Source organism: Ambystoma mexicanum, chromosome 2p (genome assembly GCF_040938575.1).
Source record: "Ambystoma mexicanum isolate Mex_15411 chromosome 2p, UKY_AmexF1_1, whole genome shotgun sequence".
Taxonomy (NCBI): domain Eukaryota; kingdom Metazoa; phylum Chordata; class Amphibia; order Caudata; family Ambystomatidae; genus Ambystoma; species Ambystoma mexicanum.
In genome coordinates, this window is record NC_090923.1 from 928,955,372 (window position 1) to 928,975,044 (window position 19,673).

A 19,673-nucleotide genomic window follows, 5' to 3' on the forward strand; every position below is an offset into this window, starting at 1 on the left:
GCTTGGTAGCCCGTTTCCATTTAGACCATCCATCCTGCCCACGGGGTCGTGGGCCGTTGGGGAGGGGCTATGTTAGGCGATCCTCAGCACATCAGGCCTCCCCACATCAGAACACTGCTCACATTCCCCAAACATCTCCACCCCAGCTTTGAGGCTCAAGGGATTCGGTGAACCCACAGAACCGAAGACACCGTACCTTCTTTGGTGTACGGGCTCGTTTACAGCCTTTCCTGCACTGGCAACTGCCTTGGAGGATGTATCGCAGAAGGGACGGCGTTACGTCATCACGTCGGTCACGTGATACAGTGTGGCGTTCCTCACGTGATCTTGGTGGACGTCACATGGCCCAGAGACGTCACATGACCCAGGGACACACAGTATAAAAAGCTGAGAGGCAGGACGATCATTGCTTCTCAGCTGGCTTCGGACCCTGTTTGGCGTTATTACTTGCTCCTTGCTACCTCGACCACGGAACTCTATCTTGGACTCTCTTGGACACCCCTTTGTACCTTTGCCTGGAACTGTTTACCTGTTGCCGGATTTTTGGACTGCACATCGACTTGTCTTTGGATCATCCCTGAGTATCTTGCTGTACTTCTACGCCCAAGTCAAGCCCTATCTTACAGGTGGCCTACCTGGATCCACGCTTACCTGCGGTTCTACCACTCCAGGGACCGCTGTATCTTGTTGAGCCTCGAACCTCCCTACTAGGTTACCTGGGTCTCCCTTACACCAGATAGGTAAGACACTTTAGATTCTTTTGTTTACCTGCCTGTATTGTGATTGCCTGGTGCTTAACCTCATTCCTTCTTGACAGCAGCATCGGTGTTCCAGAGGCTCCGTGGATCTGGGAAGACATCTCTCACCTGTGGCCTCAAGGGTCGCACAGCGGGTTTCTATTTTGTTCCCCTGTGCGTCACTTGGGGACGGAGGTCTCATCGGTCTACACGACACTCAAGTCAGAACAAACTGCCACTTCCGAGCACTAACTCCCAAAACCGGGAAAAACCAGGTACTGCCATAACAAGGCGAGATACTCGCTAACAACCCAACCATCTACCCGGGTCACCAAGAAACCACAGTCACAACTCATACGTCTGTCAAACCCAATCCAAAATTCAAACAACACAGACACACTAAATCACCAATCACTCACCTCATTACACCAATAAAGAAAGGCAACCAGCTGTCACGTGTCTGGGGATTCTGTTGGTACTCTTGTTCAGAGGAGATTTGCCTAGCATTTCGGTGCTGGACTGCCCCAGGGCAGGACAAAGACTGATATGTTTAGGATATTTCTTCTCTGTGAAAGATAGTGAGCTAAAGACTCTGGGTAAGTCTCTCGCAACCAGGACTAATGTCTGGCAGAGAGACTCCCAGGACCCCCCTTGTTAATTTGCATATGCAAGTAACTTTGGGTCTCACCTTAAGTTACTAGGGGAATCCAGACGTGGACCCCTTGCTCACTATTCTTAGAGAGGCACAGCTCCTCCCTACTGATGAGGTCCAACCAGACCGAAACACGTGTCTGGGGATGCTGTTGGTACTCTTGTTCAGAGGAGAATTGCCTAGCATTTCGGTGCTGGACTGCCCCAGGGCAGGACAAAGACTGATATGTTTAGGATATTTCTTCTCTGTGAAAGATAGTGAGCTAAAGACTCTGGGTAAATCTCTCGCAACCAGGACTAATGTCTGGCAGAGAGACTCCCAGGACCCCCCTTGTTAATTTGCATATGCAAGTAACTTTGGGTCTCACCTTAAGTTACTAGGGGAATCCAGACGTGGACCCCTTGCTCACTATTCTTAGAGAGGCACAGCTCCTCCCTACTGATGAGGTCCAACCAGACCGAAACACGTGTCTGGGGATGCTGTTGGTACTCTTGTTCAGAGGAGAATTGCCTAGCATTTCGGTGCTGGACTGCCCCAGGGCAGGACAAAGACTGATATGTTTAGGATATTTCTTCTCTGTGAAAGATAGTGAGCTAAAGACTCTGGGTAAGTCTCTCGCAACCAGGACTAATGTCTGGCAGAGAGACTCCCAGGACCCCCCTTGTTAATTTGCATATGCAAGTAACTTTGGGTCTCACCTTAAGTTACTAGGGGAATCCAGACGTGGACCCCTTGCTCACTATTCTTAGAGAGGCACAGCTCCTCCCTACTGATGAGGTCCAACCAGACCGAAACACGTGTCTGGGGATGCTGTTGGTACTCTTGTTCAGAGGAGAATTGCCTAGCATTTCGGTGCTGGACTGCCCCAGGGCAGGACAAAGACTGATATGTTTAGGATATTTCTTCTCTGTGAAAGATAGTGAGCTAAAGACTCTGGGTAAGTCTCTCGCAACCAGGACTAATGTCTGGCAGAGAGACTCCCAGGACCCCCCTTGTTAATTTGCATATGCAAGTAACTTTGGGTCTCACCTTAAGTTACTAGGGGAATCCAGACGTGGACCCCTTGCTCACTATTCTTAGAGAGGCACAGCTCCTCCCTACTGATGAGGTCCAACCAGACCGAAACACGTGTCTGGGGATGCTGTTGGTACTCTTGTTCAGAGGAGAATTGCCTAGCATTTCGGTGCTGGACTGCCCCAGGGCAGGACAAAGACTGATATGTTTAGGATAGTTCTTCTCTGTGAAAGATAGTGAGCTAAAGACTCTGGGTAAGTCTCTCGCAACCAGGACTAATGTCTGGCAGAGAGACTCCCAGGACCCCCCTTGTTAATTTGCATATGCAAGTAACTTTGGGTCTCACCTTAAGTTACTAGGGGAATCCAGACGTGGACCCCTTGCTCACTATTCTTAGAGAGGCACAGCTCCTCCCTACTGATGAGGTCCAACCAGACCGAAACACGTGTCTGGGGATGCTGTTGGTACTCTTGTTCAGAGGAGAATTGCCTAGCATTTCGGTGCTGGACTGCCCCAGGGCAGGACAAAGACTGATATGTTTAGGATATTTCTTCTCTGTGAAAGATAGTGAGCTAAAGACTCTGGGTAAGTCTCTCGCAACCAGGACTAATGTCTGGCAGAGAGACTCCCAGGACCCCCCCTTGTTAATTTGCATATGCAAGTAACTTTGGGTCTCACCTTAAGTTACTAGGGGAATCCAGACGTGGACCCCTTGCTCACTATTCTTAGAGAGGCACAGCTCCTCCCTACTGATGAGGTCCAACCAGACCGAAACACGTGTCTGGGGATGCTGTTGGTACTCTTGTTCAGAGGAGAATTGCCTAGCATTTCGGTGCTGGACTGCCTCAGGGCAGGACAAAGACTGATATGTTTAGGATATTTCTTCTCTGTGAAAGATAGTGAGCTAAAGACTCTGGGTAAGTCTCTCGCAACCAGGACTAATGTCTGGCAGAGAGACTCCCAGGACCCCCCTTGTTAATTTACTAAACAACCACCACCAGCCTATCGCTACAAATGTTGGACAGAAAAATGAGCCCTTCAAAACATTTCAAAAACACCCCAAAGTGAACACAGCTGCAGATGACATGTTGCCAGGCTTCTGAAATTGATCAAGAAGAACTCAAGAACATTCCCAGAAACCACCAAAAAGTTCAAGAAAAGAAGAAACAAGATGCAAGATCATATGCAGCTAAAAAAAATAAAAAAAATTCCAAAGAAATCCCTGGACCCTAACAACTCTGTAGGATCACCAAAACAACATCAAATCTTCACACAGCTTTAGGCACTAGTCCCCAGCTATATGCCTCTCGGAGCCGTAGAGCCACAACCCAAAACAACATTAAAGCTTCACAAAGTTTCACGCAAACTCCTCAGAGTCACAAATCCTCACAACATACACAGCTTCTCAAAGCTTGAGGTACTAGTCTCCTACTAGATACCTCTGGACCCCTCAGAGTCACTAACCAATTTCATCAAAGCTCCAACAAGCTTCTATAATAGCCTACCACTAGTAACATCACTGACCCCGCAGGGCCTTAAAACACCAAACACCTCCATCTCCGCAGAGTCCCTTGACCAACCCTAGTCATGTACATCAATTAAAACACATTCCAAAAACCCCAAAAGATTCCAAAACCAAGAACTGGTCATGCACCAACACTAAAACATTCACATATTACTCCAAACACACACATCAGACACAAGATGCTCAAAAATACAGACAACCCCACATAGAATCTTAACTTCTAAGGAGCGCTGCAGTCACTCTAGCAGTCATCATAGGTTGCACATTCATACACGAACAAACAAAACATCACACCTACAATGCCTCAAAAATGGTTACTCTAAGCATGTCAATGGGTGATACATTAATACAATGTACATTGCCGGTCAAATTATCTAAAAGTCCACATTGCCTTAAATCAGGCAAATCTAAATGCTGAAATTCCTCAAAGATGTTATACTAAGCATAATAGGATCACCACCCTTTGATTGTCCACCTCAATCAACCTCATATGTGCCACTCACACACAACCCCTATCACAACACAAATGTGGAAACTGACTTTAAATGAGACCTAAACGGCCATGTTACCAACTGGGGCCAACTCTAAAACCAACCTGCAATGCCTCAAAATGGTTACATCTAAAATAAAATGCATCTCCTATTCTCAGTGCAACATCGTTCTCACTAATACTTCTCATGTTAATTCACTACTAATGCACAACAGTACTCTTCAGTCACAACTTGTCACATCGTTGCTCAATCCATTATGACATTTTACTTTTTAAATGAAAATCCAAAATTTCTTCTGCAAGTGTAAACTAATCATCCACAAAAACTACTATAATACCCAAACCCAAACAGTAACCGTTTTCTCATTGCGTGGTCCCCACTTCAGACCAAATCAGCATAGCGTCTATACTCATTAAAACCTTTAGCCTTCCAGGTGCATAAAAAGACACAATTACGCTTACTAGGCATGGAAATTACATTTCCCCTTTTAAAATAATGCTGGCATAGTCACCCAGGAAATGGTGGCACACTTGGGCAACCTCATGCAACCCTGCCAATGTCTCCTCACTGCTAATGTCTCCTCATGTACCAGGGGGCCTGCTCCTGGCAGACTCCAACAGGCCGTCCTTGCCCCAGGCTCTATGGGGCAGGATGCTTCTGACACCCCTGGGTGGCTGCCTCCAACAGCCCTGGGGGCTCACTAAAGCAGTACTGGGTGGCTGACTCAAACAGCCCTGGGTGCTTTCCATTTCTCCAGACTCTTGGACAGTCTCTAATGACTCCTGGCCTCAAACAGGGCACTCTCCCTTCTTCCCAGGGGTCTCCTCTGACAGGCTGTCCCTTCCAGCCCTGGTGGACTGGCTCAAACAGCCCTGGGTGGTGGGTGCAAACAGTCTATGGGGGGCAGTGGGCTCTCCCTCTCTCCTTGCATTCACTTGTCCTGTTCCCTGCACCTCCCCCCCCCGCAGCAGAGTCTCTTATCCTCTCTCACATGACATCACACAGTTACCTGTATCTCCTTTTGCTTCACTTGGTGTCCACTCCAAGGTCTTCCTCCACCATACCTTGGACCATCCTCGTCGCCAATTGTTATGACCGGCTCTTGGTCATAGGGCTCACTTCAAGGGGCACTCAGGTTACACAGGCCAGGTACGCATAGTGGTTACTTTATTAGGGTTCTTCTGTTACAAGGATCAGATGTCATCATAGTTATTAAGAGATAAAGAGGAAAGGGGCAGGAGCACGAGCCCACTGGCTCCCACCACCCAGGCTCACATAATCTAACTCAGAAACCTTATTTTGGTGCCATGTTTTTGCAACTGTATTTTTACAGTTATCTTCTTGGTCGTTGTAAAGGCATATAACTACTGCATCAGGTGTCAACCTCGTTCACAGGGCAAATGCAGCTTTTCCTAACGTAATGCGTTTGCGCAGTACGAGGGAATTAAATCGTCTTTTTCTTTTTTAACTTTTCGGCTGCCATTGAAAAAGTGGCCCATCCATTGCTCCTACTGCATCTGTCTTGTCAAATAGAGATAAAGGACTTAAAGGACTTGCCATCAACATTGTTTCTATCCATTGTACACGGCTTAATACACCACATGCCCATAATTAAAGTATTTTTCTTAAAGCTGTAGAAAATGAATGCCTCATTGTTGCGACTTACTTCACCATTCAGTTATCTACTTTGGAATGAAATATCTTCAACACAGCCACACTCTTAGACAACGAATCAAACATGAGCTCCAGCCTGCAGTGGGGGGCTAGGAGCAAAATCTGGATTTTGGGAAAGCGGATTGGGCACAAAGAAAGAGTTCCCTACAGGCCAGTCCACCCCTGGCGCCTAGTGGAGGTACTTTGAAGTGGTATCTGAATGTATGCGCATTTTAAATAAACAGATCTGTACGGACGAAAATCATAAAACTTTGGAGATATTTATCGCCGACTGCCTAACGCAGGCAGCTGTTGCAGGCCCAGGTACAGACCGTAGGGGACTGGAAACAGCGGCTAGTAAAACAGGGTGCGCTGTTGCTTCGCATTGGGAGGAGGGTGTGCATGACTTTCCCAACTCAATAGCGCACACGCCTCCCATTGAAAAAGCATTGTCACGTGGGGTATCAGAAGTCTATACTTTTAGGTACGAATCCAGAGCAAAGAGCAACTCAGTTATTTGTCCTTCTCTGGTCTACACATTGAGTACAATTAAAATGGGTAAAAAAGAAACCCCTGCTATTACAGTGCATGGAAGCAGAAGTGTTCCAGAAGGAGGTGTTCCATAAAAACACAAATTATAGTTATAATGCTAGGCAAGGGTGTTGCCAGGTCTGGAAAAGATCCGGGGCTCTGCTAATGCTGGCACTGTTGGGACTGTGGGCTAGCTATCCTTTTGGTGGTTGCCACTGAGCTTCTATCCGGGGCTACAACCAAAAGACCCGGGCTATAGCCCACCCCCCCAGCCCCCACCAGTCCTTCCCTAGCAACGCCTCTGATGCTAGGTTCATAGCAGAAGGCATTCCACTGGCTGTGGACTTTCCTAAGGCTGTGTATGCCCTGTGTACCCCATAAGGTGGGGTTCGGGGGAGGATGTTGCTTTGTTTTAGCGCTAGACTTGGACTAATTGTCAGAGACCAGGATTAGAACGTAGAAAAAAAACCCACCAGCAACCCATTTCACCTCAGATGCGCTGCGGTCTTCTGTCGTCTAAAAAGTAAAATCATGCGTTTGCTTTTTTCCAGGATGTTCATTAAAGGTGCTGTCTTGTGAAGTACCCCTCCTGGTCCACTAACTCGCTCATTAATGATCTATAAGGCCTAAGCCTATAACGGGCACATTCCGCGGTCTGTCATTTTCATTGTCATTTTAATGATTTCAGAATCTAGTCCTTTGATTTTTTTTTTACAACATATAGGCATTAAATGCTTGCAATGTAAAACAGATCTGAAAATGGAAAACTACATTTGGGACAACAATATTTATGATGGAATGTTCTTTATGGTAGATGGGATCGTATGAACGACCTGTACCACGCTGGTAATTAAGACAAAGCCAGCATGCACCCTACACCATTGCTTGAACATGGCATACTCCAAGTGGGTTTGGGTGCACCACTGCCATAGAAGTGATTTAAAGCCGAATTGAGGTACATTGTGGAGTTTGGAAAATAAGCAGCATGAAAGAAATTACACAATTTAAAACTATTCTTTTGAACATTTCCTTTGAGCGGAGTTGAACTGCCAGATCTGTCCCCTCTGAACTCTGCCTCCTTTTTCTTTAGGCCATGCCCATCAAGTCGTAAACCATGCACATCCTGCAAGCCACGCCCCCAAATGAGCCCCCCCCCTAATTTCTTACCCCACTAAAAGCACTGGCAGCAGGAGTCTGCAGCAAGAGGTGGGGGCAGACATGCATGCTCTCTTTATTGCCAGCATGGGCGGTGCTTAGCTAGCCCATCTCCGAGAATGCTCCCTCTCCCCCCAAGCCAAAGGCCCATTTAATTTACACGGGCCAAATTCACTGCCTGTGCATTCATGCAGCAGTTGAAAGCCAAGTCTTATATATTTTTATATGTAGCACGTGTCAACACTCCAGTTAACCAAGGGCATCTCGTGTCACGGCTATTGGCAGCAAAGCGCACTTAAGCAAATCAGATGTGCCTATTGTCCAATGAAGTATGTTCAGCGGCACATTTCCTGGTGATAATAATCCCTACGGCAGGAGCCAATTTGACCGCCGATGGACGTGACGAACAGACTGTCCCCTTTTGGGCAAGTGATACAAAAAACAAAAACAGTCCTTCAGCGAGTCTCCGCCGTGGTCATCAGTGCCCCCTTTAGTATCCTCTCCTCCACTTGCACTGCTTATGTTTTCTGATTATAAATCATGTCTGCAAAGGACACACGCCAAAACAGCAAAATCTTGCCAGGTCTGCTTACTGCTTAGCAATTAATATATTGGTGGGTCAGGCTGCCTGCCCTTCATGTGATAATTGGTGAGAGTTTTTGGCCTTCGATAACATTGTTGTGAGGAATTCAACCATCCGCACAAATCTGGGCTTTTTAAAATTTTTATATGAAATTGAATGATGGTAGATTAACCTCTGGAACATGAGTGGGGCTAATCGGCACACATATTCCTCTAATCCGCACACATATTCCTATGCTCACCGCATAACATACACAACGACCTCTGTACTCTGAGTGGACGCAGCCTACAGGCGCAGTCCTCCGTCACATTTAGTTGGAATATGACACCCATGAGTACATCAAGGCTTCTCAAAAGGGGGAGGGCAAAACCTTTCTCCTGACATGACCAGCCTAATTAGATAACAAAGGCTCCATGGATGTATGCTCTCCATTGTCAGTTCTGCTGGTGGCAGCCTGTCATACTAAACAGAGCTAATTCAAGCAGGCCTATGGGAGGCCTGTTCGTTGGACTGACAAACGAGACAAGAAACCCGCAACAACCTTTGATATGCACTGTGTCAATCTGAATCCAGCTCCTGTCTAACAATATCAATGACAGTGAGCTGTCATGTATGGTACATGTGTGTACAGTAGGCAACCTCCGCAGGAGGACCCCATTCTGAGGGTATTAGTATGTGATTTGATAGAGACAGAAATTCTGGTCTCGTCACATCTTCAAGGGGAAACCTGCTGCTTTTAATCAGGAACCACAGAGAGCTCAATTAACCAGAGATACCCTTTGATCCACAACAGACAGGAAGATGGGTGGGACTTATATTACATGTTTTCACCCCTTTACCTTTTCTGTTGGAAAGCACTCTGGTTAGGACCTAATGCATGCAGGAGATTGTTGGTGGGGACCCAGGATTGGTTCATTAAGGTAGGCTTAGCCTATACCAATCACTGGGCCCATTTGGGTTGAGCCCCTCTTTTGGCAGATCATCTGAACACTTTGCAAGGAGTAACAAGAAGAACTAATTTGGACCCTAGCTGACAGTACAGTCTGCCTTACAGATTTTGCAAGTGAAAAAAGGCCAGAATTTCCAATAGGGAAGCAAGACCTCTCCCCGAAACATCTCTCAGGGAACAGAGGGAAATACTGAATCCAGAGGACCCTCCAAGCAGCTCCAGAACCGGTACCCAGCCAGCACACAGCGTGCCCTGCTGAGCTCTGCAAGCAAGCTTCCTAGGTGGGAAGTGTAAGAGAGTCTTTGGACCAAACCAAGGGCAAGGCTGTTGCCTGCAACACTATCCTCAGCTTTGGGCCATCCGCCTTGAAGGACAACACAAGTCCAGTGAAGAGGCTACGAGGAGTACATCGACAAACATCAACCAACATCCGCCTTAAAGGACATTTTTTCGAGCCAGTCGAGCCCCTAGAGCTGCAACAGACTGCACCACTGACTGTTGTAACGCTGCAGTTACTAAAGTCGTCCGAGACGCCTTGACCTCTGCTTCTGACCCGCCAACCAGCACTGCGACAATGATTTCTGAACCGGAGCCGCCGTGTAGCCGCCATCCAGCCTAGCTCGCCAAACTGCCTTCCGACTGATACCCTGCAGCTGTCTCCCATCTTGAACTCTGTCACAGGAGTTCAAGCTGCAAAGCACCCTGAAACCGACTCGACCCTGTTTGTAGATGTTCTACAAACACAAGGTGCACTGTGGTTCTGTCCCCAGTGACAGTCTATTCTCCAGGCTAATGGGTGTTGACTATGCAGCCTGTTAAGCCCAGTGCCCTTCAGGACAAGTGCACTTACTGTGTGCTGGAAAAAGTCAGTGTGGTGAATTATCTAATTGACGTGAAAGGACCTAAACAGATGTACATGGTTTTTCACGTCAACCGGCTAAAAGCCCATTATAGCTGGGATGACTTGGTCATGGCACTAGTGACTGATGAAGAGACTGACAATAAGACCGATCCCCTCCCAGACCTCCTACACACTGAAGCCACAGATGTGTTAGTTGACGGTGTCAATCTTGCAACAGACCTATCAGAACAGCAATTGACAGACTGTCGCTGTTTACTAAGACAGTTAGCTCATCTGTTTTCTCTGACTCCAGGTTACGCAGACTGGTGCACCCACGAAGTGGACACTGAAGACAGTAACCAAGTGAAGAGTAGGATTCACCGGATATCCAATAAGGTCAGAGACACCATCAAGGAGGAAGTTTCCAAGATGTTGTCCCTCGGATTGCTAGAGCCATCCTCAGCCCCTGGGCTAGCCTATTGGTACTGGTGGTGGGTTGACTGAAGTCTGCTTTTGTGTGGACTACATGGTGCTTAATTCTGTCCTGAAGACAGATGCTCACCCCATTCCTCGGGCAGAGGAGCTCATTAACAAGCTTAGCACTGCCAAGTACATGACTGCCTTTGACCTCACGGCAGGTTATTGGCAGGTTGGCTTGACAGATGGACTGTGAGAGAGGTCAGCATTCTCAATCCCAGAAGGACATTATCCGTTCACTGTGATGCCCTTTGAATTGAAGAATGCCCCTCCCACTTTTTAATAGATGGTTAATCAGGTTTTGTCTGGTCTGGAATACTTCAGTATCGCCTATTTAGATGGCATTGCTGTGTTCAGCCACACCTGGGTTAAGCCTCACTTATCCCACCTGAAACAAGTGCTTCTGGCGCTGCAGAATGCAGGTCTGACTATCAAGGCCACCAAGTGCCAGATAGCACAGGGTACAGTGACTTACCTAGGCCACGTGGTTGTTGGAGGTAAGAAACAACCACTTGAAGCAAAGGTACAGGCTGTGAAGGATTGGGACATCCCCACCACACAGACACAGGTGAGAGCCTTTCTAGGAATCACTGGGTACTACCGGAAGTTCATCAAAGTTTATGGTACCATTGCCATGCCCCTGAATGATGTAACTTACAAGAAGATGCCGAAGAAGGTAACTTGGACCCCCGACACAAGCCCAGTGAAGTCGAGCCCCTCGAACTGCAACCCTACTGCACCACTGACTGTTTTCATGCTGCAGTCTCTAACTTCATCTGAGATTCCCCGACCAGTGCTTCAGACCCACCAACCAGCACTGAGACGATTCGGGACCCTGAGCCCCGTGTAGGCCAGCCTGCAGCCGTCCATCCAGCTCTGCTCAACGAACTGCGTGCCGCCTGGTACCTGCAGCTGTCTCCCATCTTGAACTCTGTCACAGGAGCTGCAAAGCGCCCTGAAACCGACTCGACCCTGTCGAGCTCTAAGAACTTCTCCAAGCACAAAGTGCATTGTGGTTCTGTCCCCCCTGGACCTTCTCCGAAGGCTCGCAGTGACATTTTACAACCCATTGCTCCCTTTGTGTTCGAACCAAGTATCCTTGACCTATTGTGTTTAATTACTTTACCGACTACCCTCCTATCAGTATCCAGAGTGCACCCCCCTTTCTTCTTGAAACCATTCGTTTACAGGGTTGGGTTTTATTTTGTAGTGTGCTAGAACTGCCTTTTGTCTGTTTATTCTATTTGTCTATTTGGCTATTTCTTACGCGCACCAAGCAGAATAAATTGCATTCGGGCACAGCTGTTAACTATAATTCGGCTTTTACCTGTGAAGCACTGTTCTCGCCTTACCTCTTAAATTCACTTAAATAAGAAGGTTTTAAGTTCTTTTCTAAAACCTTCTAATGAAGGACATACTTTTGGTATAATAATAAAGTAGATATGTGTATACAGCTTTGACTGGACAGTCCCTATTATCATTGGGTAATAATTGTATTTTCGCAACATGGCCATATTATTAGTTAGGAAAACATCGCACACTTACATCACAAAAATGTGTGCCAGCCTTGTGTTCTGTTATGCTATCCAATATTTAAACTGTGCCAATCACACTGTAGTGCTCTTACAGCATCTGGCCTTGGGGGTGGTCTGGGAACTAAAGGAAAACATTGGAAATGTTTTTCAAAGTGGCCCCGTAATTCACCATGAGAGCAATCTAAAAACACTGCAAGTACGGATTCTGGGGTTGTCCACAAGAAAATGTGGAAAACAAACCGCTCCATATAGTGATTTTTAAAGCAGCACATTTACCCCTATATAGGGAGAAAAAAGTGTTTAAACATAACAAAAACGGACATATCTAGTAAGAGTAAGGAATAAAATACTGAATGTTTTGCAAATAATTCTTTACTTGAAAGTGATGTGGAGGATGAAGGGAGATGGAAGGAAGGTAGTGGGGTGCAAGGGAATGAGGGTATGAGGAGAAAAAAAAAGAATACCCCCCCACATACAAAAGAGTTCCTATGATGCGGAGGCCCACTGGGAGTTCCCTGTAGGACATTCAACCGCTGCCTAGCCTTGCCTGAAAGTGGCATATTGTTACCCTGCCAGGGTGTCGCCAGTGTAGGAAGGAAGAGGAGGGTTGGGGAGGAGGTGATAGGAAAGAGAAATTAGACAACAGAATGCCCAAAATCTGAGAGGAAAAGCAATTTGGATGAGTGGAAGCGGTTATGGTTGTCAAAGTAGGGGTGCATGTTTCTCAAACGTGATATGTTATTGGTAAGCTTGAGTGCAGGGCCCAGGAGAGTACAGCTCGGTTTAGAGCATTGTTTTATTATGTCTCAAATGTCTGAATTATGTCTCAAGGCAATAGTACTACATTACGTCTAGTGACACTACGGCTGCCTTATGTATTAAGATATTACAGTGGCCTTATATTGGAATGGAACTTAGTATCATGTCCCCAGACAAAACAGCTGCCTGATGTCTCATGATAATTGACCTCTGCTATATCCAAAGACAATAAGATTGCATTGTGTCTCAAAACAATATGGATGTTCCATGCCTGGACGCAGTATGGCCTCATGTTTTCCTAACTGATATGGCCGCCTGAGGCCTAAAGGCAACATGGACATAATATGACGGCCTTAATTATAGTTTGTCCTTCTTTCTTCAAGTTCTGATTCTTGCCAGCTGCATTCTCATCTCTAGCCACCAGAGGTCTCTAGAAACACTTTTATCCCTACCTTTGTTACAGCCTCTGATCAATACACAAACAACAAACACCTCCACCCTAACTCCACAAGTGTCAGGTGTCATATAATCCCATTTTCTTCATTAAAACTAGGCCCATCAACCAGCAGATGTCACTGTAAGAGTGGGTAATTGCGCTCTGTAGACCGGAAGCCCATAGCAGAGGCGTTGCTAGGGAGGGGCATTTGGTTGTAGCCCCAGATAGAATCTCAGGGGATACAACCAAAAGGCTAACTAATCCCGACAATCCCGCTATTACCGTAGCCCCCGGATCTTTTCCAGACCTAGCAACACTCCCATAGCACTGTTTTCGCAATGTGATATGGCATTTATACCAGCCTGTACACAAGTTTTTCTAGGCGCAACAAGACAGGGAAGACAGTGGGAAAAACAAGACAAACAATCCTACTAGGCCTTGTGTCATTCAGATTGTGCAAGTGCGACAACGCGAGGTGCAGGGGGAAGAGAGCGGGGGAAGTGCAGGGAAGAGGGAAGGGCGGAGTGCGATCAGGGCCGCACGCTCTAACTAAGGGAAGCCAGGTCAGGGAAGTTCCGGTAAGTGCAGGATGCAGGGCGTCTGTAGGGGTTACAGTTACAGCCCCTAAGTGCTCGGAAGGCCCAGAGGCAGTGCAGGGAAGACTGGTCCTGGAGGAGCCTGGTACCCAGTGAACTCTGAGGGTACCCAGCAACCAGTCAGCTCAGAAGGACAGGTAAGTTAGCAAGGAAACGAGAGCAAGAGAAGGCAAAGGAGAAAGGGAAGGTCTTGTGCTGCTTCTGGAATTTTAGGTGGTACAGCTCAAGTCTGAGAGGGGCAGGGAGGCCATTCCAGAGGGAGCCACTTGCAGAGGAGAGAGATTTACCCCCATTCTCTGCTTGTAGAAGCGTCTGACCCTTAGAGAGTTGGATGTATCTGAGTGAAGGGCTCTAGAAGGAAGGTATTTTGTAAGAGAAAGTTGGATGTAGTGCGGGCACCGGCCCCAGAAAGACTTGTGGGCGATGAAGAAGGTCTTGTAATTGATTCTTGCAGCCACCGGGTGCCAGTGGAGAGATTTCAGGGCTGGAGAGATACAGTATCTGGGCTTGAGGGCAAGAATAAGTCTTGCAGTCCTGTTCTGGATAAGTTGCAGTGGGCGAAGAGAAGAGGTACACAGATTGAGAAAGGGGCTGTTGCAGTAGTCCAGCCTGGAGAGAACCAGGGCTCTGGAGACAATAAGATTCTGGGGGAAGGTGAGAAAAGGTAGAATACCTCTGTGGAGGTGCATCTGGGAGTGGGCCTGCTTGGCAAGTTCTGTGAGGTGAGAAGAAGAGAGGGGAGTCGAGATGACACCAAAGTTGTTTGCCTCACATGAAGATTAAGGTAGAGGGCCAAAGGAGGGCGGCCAGAGTGAGAGAGAGAAAGCGGGAGCAGGGATCCCAATGAAAAGAATCTTTGCCTTACTGGCATTAAGGCAGAGATCGTTGGAGGTGCACCAGTCTGGAATCATGGATAGACAGTCAGGAATGAGCGAGGGAGGAGAGACAGCTGAGGGAAGCCTGAAAGAGCTGAGTGTCATCCACATAACACTAAAAGATAGAGGAGAAGTTGGAGATCAAGCGGCCAAAGGGACCAGATAGACACTGAAGAGCCAGGATGAGAGGATAGTGTCCTGGGGAACACCAGATGTGGAGAGAGTGGTGGTGGAGAGAAAGGACCCGAGTTAGATCTGGGTCAGTCCAGGAGGAAGGGGCAAAGCCACACCAGGTGGCGATCCGTGATGCCCAGGTTCTCACTGAGTGGATTGAGTAGGATGGCCTGAATGACCATGTCTAAAGCAGAGGAAAGGTCAAGGTGGATGAGGACAGAGGGAAAGCTGCAGCCAAGATTAGAGAGCAGATCTTCACGGGTGTTCAGGAGAGCATTTCCATGCCTCTAGCTGCTCTGAAGCCAGACTTATGGTCATGAAGACAGCCAACAGATTCAGTGTGGAGAATAAGTTGGGAGATGGCCAGCTTTTCCAGGAGTTTGCCCAGGAAAGGAGTGATAGAAATTGGGTGATAGTTTGAAGGACAGGTAGTATCGGCAGAAGGCTTTTTAAGAGGGGGTGCACAAGGGAGTGCTTGTGGAGAAAGGGGAAAGATCCAGTGGCGAAAGAGTGATTGCAGAAATCGGCCAAGGCTGGAGCGAGGGTGGCAATGTGGTCCTTGATGGTTCTGGAAGAGCAGGGGAGCATCTCTTTAGATGACAATTTCATAGATCAGACTTGTCTAGAAACATTGTCAGGTGTTGTCAGTGAGAAGGACGAAAAGGAGGAGAGGAAGAGGTGGCAGGAGGGGGGCTGAGCGATGTAGAGAGAGAGAGGAAGAGGTGAGTGCGGACAGGGTGTCCCTGGTTTTAGTGGTGAAATGAGAAGCCAGAGCCATACAAAGGGCCTGGGAGGGAACAGGAGAGGCGGAGACTGCAGTAGGATTGTCCAGCTCCTTGCAGATTTTAAAGAGTTTGGCTGTGTTGATAGAGGATGCAGAGATGCAGGCTTGGATATGGGCCCTCTTCTTGGAGAGGAGAAAGAGTCTGTATTGCCTTTGAAGCAGGCGGCAGGCCAGTTTATCAGATGATGCACCCAATGCCCTCCACTTCCTCTCAGCCTCCCTGCACTTGCGTTTCAGGGCAGCAAGGTCAGAGTCATACCAAGACTTGCACTTGGAGGTAGTCTTCAGATGGATCCTCATGACAGGGGCAAGGATGTCCAGAGTGTTGGAGATGGAAAGATAAATGTTGGAGAGGGCTGTATCAGAGTGTGAGTCCGCTGTAGGAGTAGGAGGAGCAGAGAAAGTAGAGGCAAAGACGGCCACTGACACTCGCCTCATGGGCCCAATGTTTGAGAAGGAAGGTGGCAGTACTGGGGGCGGGGGCTTTGCCTAGAGTACAGAAAGCTTCAGGTGGGAGGAGAGCAGAAAGTGGTTGGGCCAAGTGAGAGGAGTGGTGAGAGGGTTAGAGAGGGCGATGTCTGAGGTGATGAGAACCTCCAGGGTGTGTCTGGCAGAGTGTGTCAGACCAGAGGGAAGAATGCGGATGGAGGGAGAGTCACAAAGGTTGCGGAAGAGCCCAGAGGAGGGATTATAGGCATCCAGGTGGATGTTGAGGTCTCCGAGGAGGAGAAGTTGAGTGGTAGAGGCAAGGAGAGAGGAGCAGAGGTCAGCCCACTCTGAGAGGAAGAGGTGGACCTGGCCAAGTGGCCTATAGATAGTGGCCACAGTCGTAGAGAGGCAGCAGACAAGGCATTAGAAGGAGGAGGAGGTCTACATGGGAGTGAGAGATGCAGGGACCCATGTCAGAAAGATCAGGGCCACTCCACCTCCGGGTCGGTTGGTTCTGGGCTCTGAGATGATTTTGTATCGGTAGCATGTATGTACTGCAATGTGCTACGTGTCAACGTGCAGCGGTCTCCTGAAGACCTGCGGCGCACAACACTACAGCCTTGTCCTGTGCTGGCTTTGGTCTTAAAGGATCGGTAGCATGTACGTAGCACAACGTGCTATGTGTCACTTTAAGAGCAAAACGTGTCTATTACTTTCCTTCAGTGGCAGAGTGGAGTAAGAACCACTCCATTTCAGAGCCAACCGTTTTTTTCTGTCAGATTAGCAATTAAATCAACTTTTACAGTGGCTGATGCTGTTTCAATATCACTTGTTATGTTATTTTATTGAGATTATACTAGACATCCCTGCCATTTGTATGGTCTCCAGGTGCTCCAGCGCTCCTAGTTTCAACCATCAGGTGCAATTGTAAGAATGTTAGGCTCCCTCTGCGTCCTGGCAGGCAGACGTGCAGTCAAGCCATGTTTCCCAGTGGGTCCTACTAGTGCACGCTCTGCACTTGGAGAGGCAGATTCTATCAATGGAGTTGATGTTTTAAGTTCTTCACAGAAGTGTGCCTTATAGTTTATCCCCGTCTCTTTAACTTTCTCTGTCTCATTCCATAGCTTCCAGAAGAAAGTGGAACGATTTCACGAATCCTGGGTCGAGAGCGGCCTATCCCAGGAGACCTATGTATCCAGGACAATCGCCATTGGCAACTGCTGCCCCCCCTTCAGGTGAGGTCATGTGGCCATTTGATGCACGTGCTGCTGAAATGTACCTCTTTAGGTTAGCAGGAAAAGGAACACAACAAATACACTTTTCATTTGTGAAAGTCCGACAAAAACAACAACTCTGGCACAACTAACTTTGGCGTCCCAGCCTGAGATGGCTAACTACCTCACACAGGGTGTTCTAGAAGCTCGTCCATCCTTCTGAAAAACGAGCCCAGCGCGACATTCCTGGTCAAAAGTTCCAGCTTTATTTAAACGTATTAAAAGAATGAGCCAACATGGTAAGCCAATGTTTCGGGAGAGTCCTCTGGCTCATTACACAAGGTGTACTTTTTTAAATGGACAAGTTGCCAATCACCATCCAATTATTTAATATGCACCACAGATCATACTTCCCTGCGATCACACTCAGCGGCTGCATAACCACCACATACTGAAGCCGCAGGTTCCTCACAAGGCAGCCTGCCCATTCCAAGCGGAAAAAGCACTCGTACTCCCGGGTGCTTACACATTTTAAAAGAAAAAAAGCTGTTTCCGTGAAATATGCGCCAACGAAAATTCATAAAAGTTATAATGTAACGATAATCCGTACGAATTATTTTTATTTCTGAAAAGCAATGATTGCCGGTCAATGATTCATGAATATTTCACAATCCTGTGTACACGTTATGATACTTAAGATTACACGGTACAACGTCCTTTCATCGCGGGACGTTTTTTCACTGGGTTTTTTACCTCGAATTTTTGATCGAAAAAACCCAGCTATTTTTTTTTGGGGGGGGGTTAAAAAAATATATATATGGGAGGTGGGTTTTTGGTAATAGATAAAAACTGGAAGGGAATGGGGGGACCCTGGGGAGGACCCCCCCAAAAATGCATTTTAAAAATAATCGATGTTTTTTTTTGATAAGAACGTTGCGGTAAAAAATCCCACGAAAAAACATCCCGCGATGAAATGACATGGAACCGATTACACTTTCCTATACACGTTTACTAGGGGTGGTCCAGTTTCTGGCGACTATTTACTAAATGCAGGCCTTCTTTCTTGAATAAAGGCCTTAGGCCATATTTACAGAATTAGGGCCAACACATGTTTCATTCCATGTTGGGGCTTCCCCGAGGCATTCTAAAGCAGTTAGCATCCTTTGCATTGGTCTACGTTGACAGACATTCTTAGTGGCATTTAATGTGCTAATTAGAGTATAAAAAGTCAGCATTTAATATCAATCAGCTGCAATCTGTTTTATTCATAAACAATGCAGATTGTGAGTTAAAACCCAATTCAGTTATACCAATATCCCAGCCACACAGTATCAACGTTAATTTAAGCGGGCAAGTCGTATGAGGATATCCGAGGAACACAAAAGGAGGGGGATGGAGGAGGCCAGGGAATAGGAGAAGACGAAAGTGAAACATCTTTTGTATCAGTGAAACCTTACAGCTTCTCCCAGGCATATCAGAAAGTGAGGTATACTAATTAATATTAGGAAGAGAGGTCAACACCAACTTAACCAGCAATTTACAATTCTTGCAAAAACTCATGAGTTAGCAATGAAAAGGGGTATTCCACATTCTGTGGGAAGCCTGTGCGGGGTCAGACAGCTCAATTTGATCATCTCCTTACTTTCTAACTGTCTAACAGTCTGTTGTCTGTTACCAGCATCAGGGTATCACTTGACCTTGCAGGCAGACCCCCACAAATGATGACAGAGCTGGATCACCTCACTGGACATTTAAGGTCATCGGGCTCACTAAAAGTTTGGCTGTATTTCTATAGGAATTACTGCCAAACTAATTTTCTGTTACAGCCACATGGCCTGGCAAATTTACCACAGGAGCTTCCATTAGTGTATTCCATAGGTCTCCATGAGGATTTTGGAGGGATCACTGCCAGTTATTGACCCCCAATGACTCGAGGGTGATTGCTGCATCTCTTAAGTGAAGGGATGCCTGGAAGAGGTCAGCGCCAACAATAAGGAATAAAAAATGTGGGGTGACCCCCGCCAGCCATCCTTTTATGTAGGAGATGCTGAGATCAGCACCCTCTCACCGGGGGTGTAAGGACCATGATCCCTGCATCACTTAAAGGGATGCCTGGTGGGGGTCAGCGCTACAATGAAGGAAGAAAAGGTGTCGCTGAACCCTTTCAGCCATTTTTTTACATAAGAGATGCAGGTATCATCACCCTCACACTCTGGGTGAGAGGGTGATGGTCACTGCAAATGGATGCCTGGAGGGGGTCTGT

The 19,673-nt window shown here is 47.3% G+C and overlaps 1 protein-coding gene across 7 annotated transcripts in view; it reads left to right on the forward strand.

Annotated features, from left to right (window-relative positions):
- Positions 1-19,673, forward strand: part of EXOC3L2 (exocyst complex component 3 like 2) — a 543,403-nt gene that overhangs the window by 467,592 nt on the left and 56,138 nt on the right. For all 7 annotated transcript variants that reach the window (XM_069644667.1, XM_069644660.1, XM_069644663.1 and 4 more), the window contains one exon: positions 17,321-17,431. In XM_069644667.1, coding sequence (XP_069500768.1) covers positions 17,321-17,431 — 111 coding nt within the window. The remainder of the gene's footprint in view (positions 1-17,320; positions 17,432-19,673) is intronic.